This window comes from Elaeis guineensis, chromosome 13 (genome assembly GCF_000442705.2).
Source record: "Elaeis guineensis isolate ETL-2024a chromosome 13, EG11, whole genome shotgun sequence".
Lineage (NCBI taxonomy): Eukaryota > Viridiplantae > Streptophyta > Magnoliopsida > Arecales > Arecaceae > Elaeis > Elaeis guineensis.
The window spans coordinates 20,436,612-20,453,445 of NC_026005.2; the positions used below are offsets into that span (position 1 = coordinate 20,436,612).

A 16,834-nucleotide genomic window follows, 5' to 3' on the forward strand; every position below is an offset into this window, starting at 1 on the left:
TGATTCGAAATCGGTTCGATCCGATAGACCTCAGATCGGTCCGAGCCCAATTCCAGCCCTAACGGCTAACCACTACCATCAAAATTCCAGAAATTCTTAGTCAGTCAAATATGATATGTAATGTAAGCTCTTTTGATGGTTGTCATCCATGACTATAGACTACTAACACTAATTCTCAATTGTATCAGGAACAAATTCACAGGGATCTCTATTCATCATATGCTTCTCTCGATGATTGGCTCATTGAACCGAGATGATCCGAATAGTGTAGTGCATGACCATATTAGTGCATACGATGCACAATATAATTTGCCTATAGAACGTGCCATAGAACACGACAACATCCAAAATGGAAGATCTGCGAGAGATGGCCCCTGAATCACAATCTACTAAACGTTCAATATGTTGCTGGATTGTAAAAGTTGCAAGGGCTTAACTTGGTAGATTAATTATCGGTCAAGTCACACAATCTTAATTGGGCTACATGCTAAGGATAAGATGCATATGGCAAGAAGAACGTCCAACTTAAATACCATTGTAATCCCTTACTTGTCTTTTAATGCATGTTTTGGTGACCAGGAAGGATGTGTCCTCTACTTCTCTATTATGATATTGTTAAGTCGACCAGGTAGATTTCAACCTACATTAAAACCAAAGATAATGGCCTGTGAGTTGGCACGTGGGTATAGACTAATGAATTGACACTGTGATTCCACATGAAAGGTAACAGAAAGAATAAACCCTCGTATCCCTAATCCCACTAGGTCAAAGATGTTGGTGATATTATAAATAGTGGATTGGATGAGAAGAAAAGGGAAGAGGTCTTTATCTTTTAATTAACTGCGGACTTTGTCATTGAGCTCTTATTGATATCTGGTGCCACCTTTCTAGAACATCAACAACTGGAAAGTAAATTCTGACCCGTTCTTGCATGAATGGCTTGAAATTGGAGTGGCTGTGGGATGATGGAAGCAAATGTCCTATCAGAAAACGCGAAAAGCGAAGTCGGTCGGTAAGCTTATCCGTAAAATTAAATTTTAAAAGAAAGTGTAATATCTATTTGATGGTTGGCAATTTTTTTTCCCATTAAGTTGATAGTGCATTTATAGACTGCACCATATGAACCCAGAAGTGACTTAGAAATAGATGATACTACCATAGAACTAACTGAAGAAACAATTGATTTTTTTTTTTTTTTTTTTTTTTTTTGTGGAACTTTAATTGCAAGATAAGATGTTTGATCAATAAATAAATTTGGAGGAGGAGATCAGAACAAGATGTCAAGCAAATGCATCATCCCTATCCCTGATGGACAGCTTCAGCTTGCTGTGATGTACTGGATAATTTTTTACCGACTCTTGAAATGCATACTTCTACTATGATTTCCTCCTTCCCTCTTATGACCAAAGCGCTTTGGTTTTCATTTACAACAACCAGTTACCGAGTTTTTTTCATCCTCCTTTTCTTCTTTTCCGTTTGGCTAAAATTTTTTTTTTTTTTTTTTTTTGGTGATTAGATGTAACAGAGTAGCAATAATTCAAGTTTGAAGTACTTCATGAAGAGCAACAGACAGAAAATTTCACCATATTATTTTGGAATAAAAATATAAAATAAATCGCCATCAGTGATGTACCAACTGCCATATTGTAGCTTTTTCTAAGATATTGGTGCAGGCCCATGACCCAAATGCCTCACATGATCATGGCAATAACAAGGAACTTTCTTTCCCATGGCTGATATGAAGTTTGTCTTTTTCACATGCTGAGAATTTCTAATTTTCTATACAATTATGATAATCAAATTATAAAAATAATTACAATAATATTATTTTCATTCAGTCTATTTGAACTAAAAAATAAATGCATGATTTTGTCTCATTTTGTTGATGCCAGCCAAGTTTTCCAGATTACAAAAAGCCCCCTAACCGAGTCGCATTTTTATATTTTCCAAAAAAGGAAAGAAACTGGAAAAAAAAAAAAAAGCGCAGAGATTTTAGAAGGGGTGATGCGTCCTGCTGAAAGCGTTCACATTGGCGAATAATCCGATCAGCTCCTGGCGGTAAGGTAAGAATGACCGCCGCCCGCCTTTCACCTTCTCCCCGTTCCCCTTCCCGTAGTACAGCCGGTGGGTGGTGACCAGATCCAACTCCGTCGCCCGACCCCCTTTCTTCGCCGGGGCATTCGCTGCCTTAGGGTTAGCATGAGGGTTTTTGGTCTTATCCATCGATGGAGGCGACGGCGACGCCGCTATGAAGACGAACTTCTCCTTCCCGTCGCTGTGGCTCCGCCCCACCACCAGGTCCCGGAGCCGCCACCGCCGGCCCGACCCGGTGGAGGCGCTCTTCTTGCAGCGCTCCGGTGTCTGCGGCGCCGACCGCGGCGACCACGCACAATACTCCCCCACCGCCTCGGACGACGAGGGGCTCTGGTCCTCCACAAGCCGCCGGAGGGGGAGCCCCTCCTCTGCCTCCGTCGCCGGTTCGCCGACGGTGGAGTGGAAGAGACTGCGGTCAAAGACAGGGTAGGCGGGAAGGATGCGGCCGTTGGAGAAGATCTCGTCGGCCGTGATGGAGGCGTCCGCCACCGGGTCCCTCACCGCGAAGGTGAAGTCGAAATCGTCGCTAGAGTCGTTGTCGTCGGCGCTCTCCTCATCGGGGCGATCGCCAGGGGGGATCTGATGAGGGGATTCCCGATGGACGGCGGTGATGTCCTCCTGGGTCTCGCCGAAGCTGGGGGAGAGAGTGAGGTAGGGCTGCTTCTCTCGGTGTTCCGGCATAACTCGAGATGTTTCTTTCTCTACGACCCCTGTATTCTTGTTCTATGGGAAGGGCTTGGAGACAGCGGCGTTTATAAAGGCGGGATGGAGGGGGAACCGCGGGCCTCGATGCCGTCGAACTTTCGTAGGTGGAAACCGCGTTTACTGGCCGCGATCTCGCACGTGCGATAATATCTAGAACGTCAGGCGACGGATCTGTTCGAGAGCTCGCACGGTATTGTAACGGCGTCGTTTAAGCATTCTGTTAACTCATTATTTATAAATTAAAGACTTGCAATATTACTTTTTGTTAATTACTCGCAACCAGATATGGGTCATACATGTTAGGGAAAAAAAATCTGAAAAGTTATATTATATTTTGTATAACTTTTATAGAGAATAGCGAGATTTTTTTTTTAAAAAAAAAATTCTTTGTGTTCACATGCTTAAAAAGAGATTTGATCTTCATATTATTTTTTTTTTAAAGCCAACATTTTAATTATTTTTTAAATTAATTAATCTATTTAAATAAATATTTGTTATTTATTATGATGAAGGTGGAATGATAATAAAAAAATAGATTAAAATTATAATAAAATATTTTTAACATTTGATAATATTATTTTTATATAGTATAAATAATATCTTTTACCATTATGAAGTGAATGAGCTAAAATTATGAAAAAAGAGAGCTCGATTGAGAAAGATTAATTGGAGGTACTTGCACATCTATCAAACCAAATTTAGAGTAGTTGATTATGCATGGAAAGAGGTCATGTAAATTTTTTGATGATTAACTAAAGTTATGGATGAAAGTGGTCAGCTACGTGTTAAGTGAGATGGTATCATCCATCAAATTCGAGGGAATTAGATGAGAGTTTCGAGGGCATACCCAATGGAGGCAAAAAGACCACCCACGCTTCAATCTTGATTTATAAATAAAGATAAATAAGAGACTTTAAAGATATATATTAACATTAAGCACTTATTCTCTTTCGTCTATTCAAAAAATCTAATTTAAATATCAGAGGATTCCTGTCAACTTCAGTTGGAAATTTATTTTAAATGCCACACCAAACCCGTAGGGGGCGCTTTTTTTTTTTTTTTTTCATGCTTTTGCTTCTACACTCGAGACCTGAGAAAAGGTAACGATGATGTAACATCTGTGAAATTTTTTTTTGTTCAATTACATCACAGGAGCCGCCCCACATTCTCTATTAGTGTTGGGTTTGGAGGTCGGCAGCTGTGGATACAATTATATAAATCATGAAAGGACCTGCGCTCGGTACCCTGTGTTCAAGTGGACACAGGAATGGAATCCATGTCGGTTGTCACAAATGCGAGCCTGCTCATATTGAAGTTATCTAATCCATAGCCTGTTTCACACCATGTGGGCTCATGAAGTCTGGACATATTGGCATGACATACGTTAATTTAAATGTTTAATTAGATCTCAGAACTTAATTAAATTTTCCATTAGCTAGATATCAGCGCTTAATATTTCATTCAAATATTAACCCATCATCAACAAGAGTTTGGATCCTCTAGTGTGCACCATAGCATGCAGATCCGTATGCACAATAGACTATACGATGCATACCGTATGCGGCTGCATGCATCATCCATCGTATGATAAACAGTGCACGTGATGCACAATAGAGGATTCCCACCCATTAAAAAACCACCGGCAAATAACTCTCAAAAGTCATGTTCTTTTTGGCTTTTCATCTTGACATTTTTATTGAAATTAATTAAAAAATCATCCTCGAAAACATGTTTTCTTTATGTACAAAAAAAAAATTATGCTCAAAAAAAATTTTTTTTTGGTGAATGGGTTACCGATCATATTTGTTGTTAATAAATAAAGAGTATGCTTCTCATTTTTCCACGCCAATGCCTGGTACAAGAGTGCTTGTAACCATGTCAGCGATAGGGCTCCGGGACTTTTGTTTGTTTGGAAGTACCCAAGAGCAGGCAAAATTATATCCTACACTGCATACATCTTGCTGGTTTTATTCCTATAAATTTTTTTCTTTTTTAACTTAATTATTTTAAAAATTTTAAATTTTTTGAAAATTTTTTATTTTTATTATGAACTTCAATTTATTACAATCAGATAATCAATTTTTTTAAATATTACAATTTCTCCCTTCACTATTTTTTTCGTCTAAAAACCATAACGAAAATGATCATGTGCCATCATACGATACTTCGTGGAAGCTAATATGGCCTGAAATTAGTTGATATGGAATCCTAAACTCCTTCTTCTCATTTTTCCTCCTCTTTTATATAGGGTTTAAGCTTTTTTCCCTTTTCCTCCTCTTCTAGCTAGAGTTTAATTTTTTTTTTCCTTTTCTTCTCCTCTTCTAGCTAAGATTTCTACTTTTCATTTTTTTCTATTTTCATCCACCACTATCTTTTTCAAAACCTCACCATTTATACCTCCTCTTCTAAATGTTTAGGGAGGAGACAAGCACATGGCTTAGCATGGTTGAAGGAGTTTCATAACTTCGATGGGCTATTCTGTAAAAGAGATTTGCCTTTCATAGCACATACTTGATGAAAGTGGTTTGCTTCTCAAGAGTCATGAAGGGCGCAGTGGTGGACTTGGTGGTGATGGCAGATGCAGTCTTGGTGGTGGTTATGATAGAGGCTTTAGAGTTAATGATGCTAGAGATGGAGATATCGATAGTGGTATAGGAGGTGGTGGGGTTTTAGAGGAGGTAGTAATAAAGAAGAAAGGATGAAATGAGAAGCAAAAATCCTAGCTAGAAGAAGAAAGGAGAAAGAAAGAGTTTACAAAAGTTCCACATCAGCTTTCATTATATGTCACGTGATAGCACGTGATCATTTTCATTGTGGTTGTTAGACGAAAGTAGCAAATCAGGAGAAATTATAATATTCTAAACATTTGTTATAATGAATCGAAGTTCAAGATAAAACTGAAAATCCTGAAAATGTTAAAGATTTTTAAGGTAATTAAGCCTTTTTTTTTGCTAAGATGGGCGATTTATACATCTTAATATGAATACATCTAAAAAGATCAGAAAATAAAATATCTAAGATGCTTTCAGAGGAGTCAAAAACAATTCATAGCATCTGGCTGGAGTGCTTAGCAATGAGCGAAACCATCCAGCCTACTGCCTCATTTGTCTCCAAATAAACATACCTCATAGCGAACACAATGCAATCCCTTGTTAGATGCTAGATGTCCTATAAGAAGGTTGATCGCTAGTTCTCTTATCCTGACTCTACACCAATACAATCACCACAGAAGAGTAATCCTCCACAAAGATAGAGTTAGCTCTCAAAACACGCCGAGCACAAAGAATGCCCTCCCAAACAACTGTTAACTCCACCCCTAGAACTAATGTACCTAAGATTAGACTTCCCCTTGTAGCTAGAAGTCTCGAGGTCATGTCTTTGATCACAAATTCTACTCCATCTTTGTTACCTCTCTCAATTATACTACCATCAAAGTTGATTTTGAGAAAACTCGAAAGTAAAAATTTTCAGATGAAAACGACCATCTAGGGCACTGCACAAGTAGTAAGGGAGTTCCAGATATCTCGAGCTATCAAAGGCTCTCCATAGCATGTAAATGGACAATCTTCATAATCTGAATCAGGGCTCTCTCCACTATAAACCTCAATGGTTGATTGCTACTATAAAAATTCAAGATATTCCTAGCCAGCTAAATATGATATGCTACGTTTTCGTTGATGATTGTCATCCAGAACTACAATTTGGTGTTCCAGAACTACAATTTGCTAACACCAATCCTCAATTGTACTAGAAACAAATCCACAAGGTTCTCCATTCATCATATGCTTGTCTCGATGATCGGCTCATGAAAGCGAGACGATCGGATTAAAATAGTGCGTGACCACACTAGTGCATATGGTGCGTGATACAACTGGCCTATAAAACATACCGTACTATACGACAATATCCAAAATGAAGGATCTGTGTTAGATAGCCCCTGAATCACAATCTCTTGAATGATCAGTTTGTTGCTGGACTGCAGAAGTCGCGAGGGCTTGACTTGGTAGATTAATTATTGGTCAAGTCACACAGTCTTAATTGGGTTGCACGCTAAGAATAAGATGGATGTGGCAAGAAGAACATCCAACTTAAATACCATTGTAAATCCCTTACTTTTTGTCTTTTAATGCATGTTTTGGTGACCAGCAAGGATGTGTCCTCTCTTTTTCTATTATGATATTGTTAAGTGGACCAGGTAGATTTCAACCCATATATAAAACTAAAGATTATGGCCTGAAAGTTGGCACATGGGTATTATTGCATCCAGCTCCCATGCTTGAGGCCAAAAGGATGAGATAACGATGTACGCTGGAGGTGGTGTCTAACTTTCGACTCGAAAATTCATAAAAAAATTCTATCAAAATATTTTCTGATGAGGACCTCTAATGTTCAAGTCAGGAGATGAAGAACAATGGAAAGAAGAGAATGAAAGTTGAGAATTTACTTTGGAGATCCCCGTACCCCTCTATTTATAGAAGGAGAATTGGAGTCGTAAATACTATAGAGTCTTGGCCGATCTCTGATTACAGCGCCTAGATTAGGCTGGCAAGAGTTCTTTTCTTTTAGGGGGTGACTCGATCGCAGAGATATTCTTTCTTATCTGAACTTTTCAAACCGAAAATAGGATAGATTCTATCAACGAAGCCCGCTGTGTGCCACAAGCATAGGTCGACTTGGACTGACCTGAACGTACTTTAGCGAGTCCAAGGCAAACACCTCGACCAAGGATGAAGTCCGAACTACCGTCCATGCGGCCCCTACCAATTTCTTCTGGCTATTGAAACCCAACTTCTGTAGTTCCTCTGTCGATGCTGAGAACGTGCCTAAATGAGGTCGAGGTGGAGATCAACAACAAATGCCACCCTACTCTCAAAACTGTGCTTGCATGAGGTCAATCGAAGAGAGTACAATTTCGAGGCCAAGGTTGGCTTTACCGAGCTGTCGCTTGGAGTTTTTATCGTTGACATGTGTCGAGAGTCAGCACTGCTTGGTAAGTCGATCTTTCATCTAAATTGTCAATTTTTTGGATCCACGTGAGCTCCGCTGTAGCCCACTGGAAGCCGCCACTTGATGCATATCAATGGTGGGAGGTGAATCGTTATTAGATCAGAGCCATCCAAGCTCCTATAAATAGGCATAACTTCATTTGATTTTCACCTTTGCTGTCTTACTATTCTGAGAGAAAGGGGGAAGGTGAGTCACTCGGGTGATTTCCGACGAACTCTAGTGATCACCATCGGAGGTGTAATCTTCCTCAATCGTACCCGAGCTTCATCATTCGATCTTGACCTTCAACACTTGACTTGCTCGATCGCCCTTATTTTTAGGTCAGTCTCCCTTCTCCACTGAGTCCTAGTGATGAGTGTTTCAAGCTCGTCTCCACCCACCTGGATCTTGGATGAGGGTTCGACAGATGTGGACCACTCATCCGAGGTCGGTCGTTCCTCAGATGGGTCTGAGGTAAGGGAAATACTCAACTTCGGCCCTTTTCAAATGGCTTTGGTCCTCAATCAGGAGGACTTAGATATTTTATGGTTAAATATCAAATTCCTTTAGAGTCCAGATTGGAGGTCACTTGGCCTAATGACTGGGTGGCTCTTCCGATGTGAGGTCAAATTGGACTCTACAAAGAGTCTTTCAAGGCTGGACTCAGGTTATCCCTTCATTTTTTGATTGTAGAATTACTTAATATGTACCAAATAATCCCATGCTGTGTGGCATCGAACTCATGACATCTGATCGTAGCTTTTCTAGCTCACTACCTTCTCCTCAGGATAGAACCGACCATCTGTCTCTTTAGAGCATGCTTCACATTAAAGAAGCACCCTAAAGAGGCTAGATGGGGGTATGTCTTTTCTTGAAAGGGACGATGTCTTTTTCAAGGTGCTCCTTCCTTGGTGCACAATTGGAAGGAGTGATATTTTTTTATCTTGATCGAGCAACTTTGGGACTTCGGTACATCATAGAATCGACCTTAGAGGTCAGCGATTAAGGCTCTAATTTTGTCTGATGCCTAAGAAGAGACATTGGAGCTCATCTTTAGCCACATCGCTCCCTCGCTCTCTAGGCTCCTTTCTAAGGAGATATTGCATAAGGTCAATTGAGCCCGATTGATCCTGTGAGTAAGTCAATCTTATTTGGAGTATTTTAACTCGACTTTCTTTTGAGCTGACCTTCACTTTTACTAATATAAGGCTCGAGAATATTGAAGCTCTGCATCAAATTACCAAGAGGAAGAAGTCCTCAACCATGGCTCCTGTCCAAAAATGGGGCCAAACTGAGACCATCCTCGCTTAGCCCATCGTTGGTAGCTCTTTGACACCAACTTGAGCTCCTCTAAGGAAGGAGTCCTTGTCTGGGGACCAGCTCGTGCAGCCCCTCAAGTCTATTGGTCAGGAGGAATCAGTCCCTCGATCTTCTACTTCATCATTGCACAGGGTTCAGCCATCCCTCGGATCTCGATGTGAATGTCCTCCTACCCAGCTAATCTATCAACTGAAGTTATTTCTCCAAGGCCGCCAGCTCAGCCAAAGTTCGAAGCCCATGATGATAGGTCAGGCTTTGGGGACTATCGGGTCACTCGAGAGCTCCTCAGGGCCACAATGATGTCGGTCGATGTTGAGGCGCTGGATGTAAAAGGTTCTACCTTCCGCATCAAAGATTCATATAACTCCCTCTTTCGGATAAGTTTCGAACTTGTGTCGAGCTTTCTTCTTTTTACTTTTATCATTGTCAACACTTATTTACTTCTGTCCTCTTTTTTTTTAGCTCATCCACTATGTAGACTACTTCATCAGCATAATCCGAGAAGCCTGATAGATTATGAAAGAGGCTGAGGATAAGGCTACCTAGGCTTAAGATCGGGCCTCATAGGCCAACAAGAACATGGATGAGGCCATGCTTTCGGAGGTCGTGGCCTAGGAGGAGGCCAAGTCATTGAAGGCTGAGGTGAAGCAGTTGAAGGCTAAGGTCACCAAGGCCCAAAGCGATGCGAAGGCCCGACTGAACATGGCAACCAGCAAATGGAAGAAGAGGCTGGAGGCTGAGAAAGCCACTACGGTCAAGGCATTGTAGTCCTCAGAGGAGCATCGAATGATCAAATTGGAGTTCACCTCTAAGTCCTATTTGTAGGGACTGATGGACTTCAAGGTGAAAGTTCATAGTCAGTTTCCTAATCTCGGTCTTAGGTCCCTAGAGTCAGATGGTGAGAAGGAAGAGGAATTGATTGAGGTCATCGGATAAAGGAGTCAGTTCGGGATGTGATGAAGTTCAAGCGGCTAAGGATGTGGCGTCGGTTCATCCTCTAGCAATAATCATGCTTCTAAATCTAGATGACCTCTTAGGGTTTTGAATGCCCCCACTGGAGCTTAAAACTTCTCCCCTTCTTGTACTTTGGCTCAGGTATGTCCAAGCTATATCACTGGTCGGCCCTTTTTGTGCCCCTCGATTTTTGTCGAGGTGTTTTTGTATAGGGCCAATCTAAAGATTGTATAAAGTTTCTTCTTTTAATGCAAATTTATCTTTTTTGCACCATATGTTTTATTTTCTATCTCTGCTTTTCATTTTTGGCTATGAGCCCACAAGTCCCGAAGATCAGATTTGAGAATCGTCTAGTCCGATCTCCGATCATAGGTAGATTTCCTCATATGGGCAAAATGATATTAATTTGAGGTCACAATAATCACCCTTATTTCTATCAAATCAGGCTATTTAAGGACAAGGCTCAAAAATCAATCGTGGTTGTGACCATTGAGTAGCTTATTTGCAGATGAAAAGAGATGGTATGCAAAACTTAGAGAAGATACATCCCATCCAGCTCATCCACAGATGAAGAGCATGCGTTGGAGAATTCAGGAGATGCATTTCGCTTAGCTTATCCATGGACGAGGAACACACATTGGAGAATTTGAGAGATGTATTCTGCTCAACTCATCCATGGATGAGGAGCGCATATTGAAGAATTTGGAAGATGTGTTCTGCTCAACTTATCCGTAGTCGAGGAGCACGGATTGGAGAATTCAGGAGATACATTCTGCTCAGCTCGTCTGTGAATGAGAAGTGCAGGTTGGAGAATCTGGGAGGTGCATTCCACTCAACTTATCCGTGGATGAGGAGTGCATATTGGAGACATTGGGAGATGCATCTCGCTCAACTCATCCATGGATGAGGAGTGCGCATTGGAGAATTTGAAAGACACGTTCCACTCAGCTTATCCATGGATGAGAAGCATGCATTGGAGAATTGGAGAGATGCATTCTATTGAGCTCCTTCATAGACGAGGAGCGCGTGTTAGAAAATTTGAGAGACGATGAGCGCCCATTTGGCAATTGTTGAAAAAGCATTCAGATATGCAAGATAGAGACTTTTACTGCTAATTCAATGAGAATTACAATTAAGGATAGCAAATATGTAGATTATCGAAATTTCAAGTCCAGAAGACTAGAGTTCCATCTAGTCGGCGAAGTCGGTATGCTCCGATTGCACCACTCCATCAATGCGATATAGGCCTTTCCAGTTCAATGGAAGCTTCCCTTATTCAGTCAGATGAGATACCTCAAATTTTTGGAGGATGATGTCTTTCATCTGAAATGCTTTATCTTTGACTCTCAAGTTGTAGTATCGTATCATTCTTTGCTGGTAGTTTGCCATCCGAATTTGGGCTCGCTCTCAGATTTTCTCCAGTAGATGTAGATTCACCCATAGCCCGACAGAGTTATTTTTCTCATTGAACTTTTTCACTCAGAGCGAAGGTAGATCGATCTCCAAGGATATCACAATTTTGATCCCGAAGGTAAGATTTAAGGGTGTTTCTCTAGTGGAAACTCGTTGCATGGTGCGGTACGCCCATAGTATGTTGTAAAGCTCCTCAATCCATAGCCCTTTAGCTCGGCCCAACCTTGCTTTAAGTCCTTACAATAGGATTCGATTAGTCACCTCAGCTTTGCCATTACTCTGGGAATGAGCTATCAAAGTCAAGTGATGTGAATTTCCAAGGCTACTACAAAATTCTGCAAACTTTGTATTGTTAAATTGGCATCCGTTATCTATGATGATAAAATGAGGTAAGCCGAATGGACAAATAATGGATTTTCACACAAAATTATGGATTTTAGCCTCGGTGATAGTCACCAGTGCTTTTGCTTCCACCCACTTCATGAAGTAGTCGATTGCAACAAGCAGAAATTTCTTCTGTGCAGTTACGATGGAAAAAGTTTTGTGGATATCTGTTCTCCATTGGGCAAAAGGCCAAGGTATGATGATCGAAGTTAGGGGATCGATGGCCGGCATTGAATGGGGGAATGCTTCTAGCATTGGTCGCATCTCCTCACTAAATTGGCTATATCTTTTTACATGCTTGACCAAAAATAGCCTTACCAAAGTACTTTGTGAGCAAATGCCTTACCCCCGAGGTGGTTGCCGCAAATTTCTTCATGAATTTTTTGGAGGGCACACTCTACTTTTGAGGGATAAAGGCACCAAAGTAATAGCAATGAGAATGACCTTTTAAATAGCTTTCCATCATACATTAGGTATTGAGGCATGAGATGTCTCAGCTTCCTAGCTTCCTCTCGATTAGAACTGAGTACAAGTCGGGTTTGGTTGGGTTGAAAGAAATATTTCATCTGATCGAACCTAATAGGATTGAAGAAAATTCAATCCACTATCAATCGTTTATCATATATAAACCGTTTGAAATCGAAGTGAATGATTTGCAGTGGGTTCAGATGGTTATATTAGTTTGAGCTTCAATATTGACCCAATATTGATTTTAAGTCCAATATTGTCCCACTTAAGCTTTTTTTTTTTTTTTTTATCAATTTAATGCAAAAAAGGCCTAAACCTTTAGAATGAAGTCGAAATGAAGTATTGAAGTATTGAAATCTAAATGATGTCATCCAAAATGAAAGTAAGTTTGTGAAATACTACATCGACTGGATTCGATTTCATATGAGTTAAAAGTGTAAGAACCCAATCTGACCGTAAATAATCGATTTTTTATAAATTCTAATCCAATTTCACCCAATTTATGTTTTTCAACTGACCGAAATCGATGTTTATTGGGTCAGATTGGGGAGATTTCTTTGGATTTCGATTATTTGCTCAACCCTACTATTGATCAATAAGCAGCATTCCATCTTGTAGATATCAGATAATTGGATCAATCCAGCTCGACTCAGGATCTACTTGCATCACCGAGCCCTCTTCAATGCTTGGGTGCTCCAAAGTCTCCAAGTATGAACATCTTTTTAGATCGACAGCTTTGAGGGAGGCAAGCTTCGACAGAAGCTCTATCCTTGCATTTTTTGACCTTGAAATTTATTGAATATCTATGGTGGCGAAGTTAGAAGTGAGGTCCCTTACTTTCTATAGATATTTAATCATATTAGGCTCTTGCACTTTGTACTCCCCCTGCACCTGATCGACGATGAGCTAAAAATTACTATGGACTCTTAGATGCTAAACTCCCATTTCCTTTGCTATCTAGAGGCCAGTGACTAGAGCTTCGTACTCGGCTTCGTTGTTTAAGGCTGGAAACTCGAAGCATAAGATGTATTCGATGACCACTCTATCTAGATTGGTCAAAATTAATCTGGCTTTCAAGGCCATCATATTGGAGGAGCCGTCCACATGAAGGACCCAACAGTCCTCGGGTGTCACAGCTTTCGATTCATTGTCTGGGCATTCCTTCGAAATGGTGCATTTCAAGACAAAATCAACCAATGCTTGAGCTTTGATAGATAGCCTGAGGAGGTATTTTATGTCAAACTCTCCTAGCTCAATGGTTCACTTGGTGAGCCAATCTGAACTCTCAAGTCAGTGGAGTACCATCCTGATCCGTTGGTCGATAAGAACGGTGATAGTATGTGCCTGAAACTATAGATGCAATCTCTTTGAGGATATTATGAGGGCATAAACCATCTTTTCTAGCTTTGTATACTTGGCCTCAATGTCATGGAGGAACCAACTCACATAGTACATAGGCTTATGCATCTTGGCTTCCTGTCAGATAAAGACTAAGTTGATTGCTAAGGGTGAGATCACAAGATACAGATATAGAACCTCTTCGGATTTTGGCTTGCTCAGGAGTGGCGGTGGGCGGCAAATTGAGGTGCCTTTTTGGCTTATCAAATGCAGTTGGGCAATCTTCTGACCACCGAAAGTTCTTTGCCAGCTTGAGGGCCTTAAAAAATGGAAGGCTTTTCTTGATCGACCTTGAGAGGAGCCTACTAAGGGCTCTAATCCTCCCTATCAGACATTACATTTCTTTTTGATGGTCCTAGGGGGTTTCATTTTTTGCAGAGCTTGGATCTTTTTAGAATTGGCCTCAATTCCATTCTATAATACTATGAAGCCAAAGAACTTGCCGAAGGTGACTCCAAAAATACATTTACTGAAATTGAGCTTCATTCAAAAGCATCACTGTGTCGTGAATGTCTCTTCGAGGTTGGTAATGTGGTGCTCAGTGGCTCTACATTTGATGGGCATGTCATCCACATACACCTCTATTTTTCTTTCAATATGTTCTTTAAAGAAGTTGTTGACGAACCGTTGATAGGTTGTCTTCGTATTTTCTAGATCAAACGGTATGATCCTATAGCAAAAAAGATCTTGATCGGTGATAAAAGATATTTTCTCCTCATCCTCGAGAGCCATGTGGTCTGATTATAGCGAGAGAAAGCTGTTGAAAATTGTGTCCCAAAGTCAATCATCAGTCTGTTGATGGTTGAGCTTATTACTATAATTATATATGAATTATTGAATTAATAAATATTATTTAATTTTTCATCACTGTGTATAACTTATTTTGAACTCCTGTTATGTGATGAAGTCCTTAGGACTATTTGATTCGATATATGAGGATATATCGTTTAGTTCTTAAATCTTAAGTTCACGATCAAATGATATACTATTATTAGGACGATAGCTATATCAAGTATAGATTGTTGTGTGCCATGTATGTTGGTTGTCCTCTTAATCAAGAAGTGTGGAGATACTGACATGACATGCAAGTGAAATATAGGAGTACATCTTATTGAATGTGACCAACTACTGAGCACTCTGCTGTCAAGTGTAGCTCACGAAAGATATGGGTATAAGTATCTCTTCGACCTGAGATCATCACGGTGACTTGCAAGTAACTTACTGTGCTTTGATGTTGGACTACCTGAATTTTTAATTCAGTGATTAAAAATTTTTGAGTAGAGTCAAGTACTTGAGAAGTCGGTGTGTGAGTCAAGATAGAATTGACCCCTCTGAATAAGTAGGAGTTAATGTATTAGTGTGTTTCAATTCAGTAAAACCTCAATCGGAGTAATGCATGTGATGAATTTTAAAAATTGAAATACAATGTGGATGATCATATCAGGATTGATAGTTAAATCTTAGGTCACCTTGAGTATTTTGGTCAAAAAGATGAATTATATGGTAACCATATGCCAATAAGTTCTTGAATGATGCTTCGCAATCTTTTGACCTATCCGGACGTCGGGTATCATTGCTAGATGATCACTTTGATTGGTATAGAAAGATTATTCCTATACTACTGGCTTAAGTTTGAACCTATGAGATTATATTTAAAAAAAATTTCTGACTGATCATATGGCTGATCGATGACTAAGAATCGTTCTAGGATAAAACAGTCAATTCGGTTGATGATTAACCCTGTGCAAAAGTTGTAATAAATTAATTTACTAATTATTGATAAATTATAAGATAATTGATTAGTAATTAGATTATTAATTAGTTCAATTTGATTGAGCATTGAGGTTTGGATCAAATCTAATTGAATTGAATTCAATTTGATTTGACCCGATTAGGTTATGAGATGACCTAATCGTTAAAGATATTTGATTCCTGATTTGATCAGAACTTGAGCTCGATTAATTTTTGATTTGATTAAAATTTAATTAAAACTATTTACTATCTAATTAGATTAGATTTAGTGATCTAATTTGGTCTAACATAATTTGATTGGGTTAAGAATCTAATTGGATGAGAAAATAATTCAAATTCAAATCCCTTGTGCCTCCTTTCTCTACGTCCTCTTATTCTTCATACAAAAAAAAAATTTACATTAATTTTTTGCATGCCTAGAAGCTTTGCTATATTCACATCTAATTTTTTATGAATTAAAAATTGATAGATTTAAATTTGAATTCAAATGAGTTTGAATTTGAATGAAAACCTAGAGTCCAAATTGAGTTGGACTCTTCTCTTCACGCCATCACCTTTCTCCACACATAAAATATTTTTGCATGAGATTTTTTGCATCAATTTGATGTTAGTTGACCTCTCTCTAAGTTTATAAGATAAGAATAAAGTTTAATTCAAAATTTAATTCAAATTTGATTTGAATTGGTGATAAAGATCAATCAATATTTGAAATTGAACCGAACTATCTTTTCCTTATCCTTATCTTCCATGGGATGCCACCCTTAAGAAGGGATCAGTTTTGTGTGAGATTAGAAGTAAATTTTGGTATAATAAATTTGAGAGTTGGGGTGTAAAAAGTTGAGAGTGGGTTGGACTTCCATGCATGAGAAACAGAGAAAGTGTTCTTCTTCTCGGGTGTGAGGTGTAGGGTCTAGGGTTTCAACTCTAGATTTTACTAGAAGAAAAATATAAAAATGAGTCTTGTTCAATCTCTCACACCACCATCTTCTTGTAAAGTTTTATCTTTTAATCTAGAAGAGTTTGGGAGATCTGAAGAAAGGAGCTTGGATCAGTCATCTAGAGCCTTCGACGCGAGCTAGCACTCTCACGAAAGAAGATCCGATCAAGGCTTCGAGTGGATGATTTGTAGAGGCCGAATGACTTGTGTGGCTGCTCGGTATCAGTGAGAGCTTCGTATCATATCTGTCAGTAGTGGAGATCATCGATCCATAAAAAAGTGATGAGTTCTGAACTCAACCGATATGATTTAAAGGTTAGATCAGATTCAGGACATCGATATGATCGATACAGTTTTCTGTTTTATATCAGATTTTATATGTAAATTTTTTATATCATAGATTTTTAATTAATTATTTAGATC

At 39.4% G+C, this 16,834-nt stretch overlaps 1 protein-coding gene across 1 annotated transcript; it reads right to left on the minus strand.

The window, feature by feature from the left end:
- Positions 1 to 1,766: 1,766 nt before the first annotated feature.
- Positions 1,767 to 2,825, minus strand: LOC105056284 (uncharacterized). The gene has a single exon (XM_010938427.4). The coding sequence runs from the start codon at positions 2,773 to 2,775 to the stop codon at positions 1,993 to 1,995; it is 783 nt and encodes a 260-aa protein (XP_010936729.1). The 5' UTR covers positions 2,776 to 2,825; the 3' UTR covers positions 1,767 to 1,992.
- Positions 2,826 to 16,834: the final 14,009 nt, after the last annotated feature.

Coding starts and splice junctions, on each gene's coding strand:
- LOC105056284 (XM_010938427.4), bottom strand. CDS start 2,775: ATGCCGGAACACCGAGAGAAGCAGCCCTACCTCACTCTCTCCCCCAGC.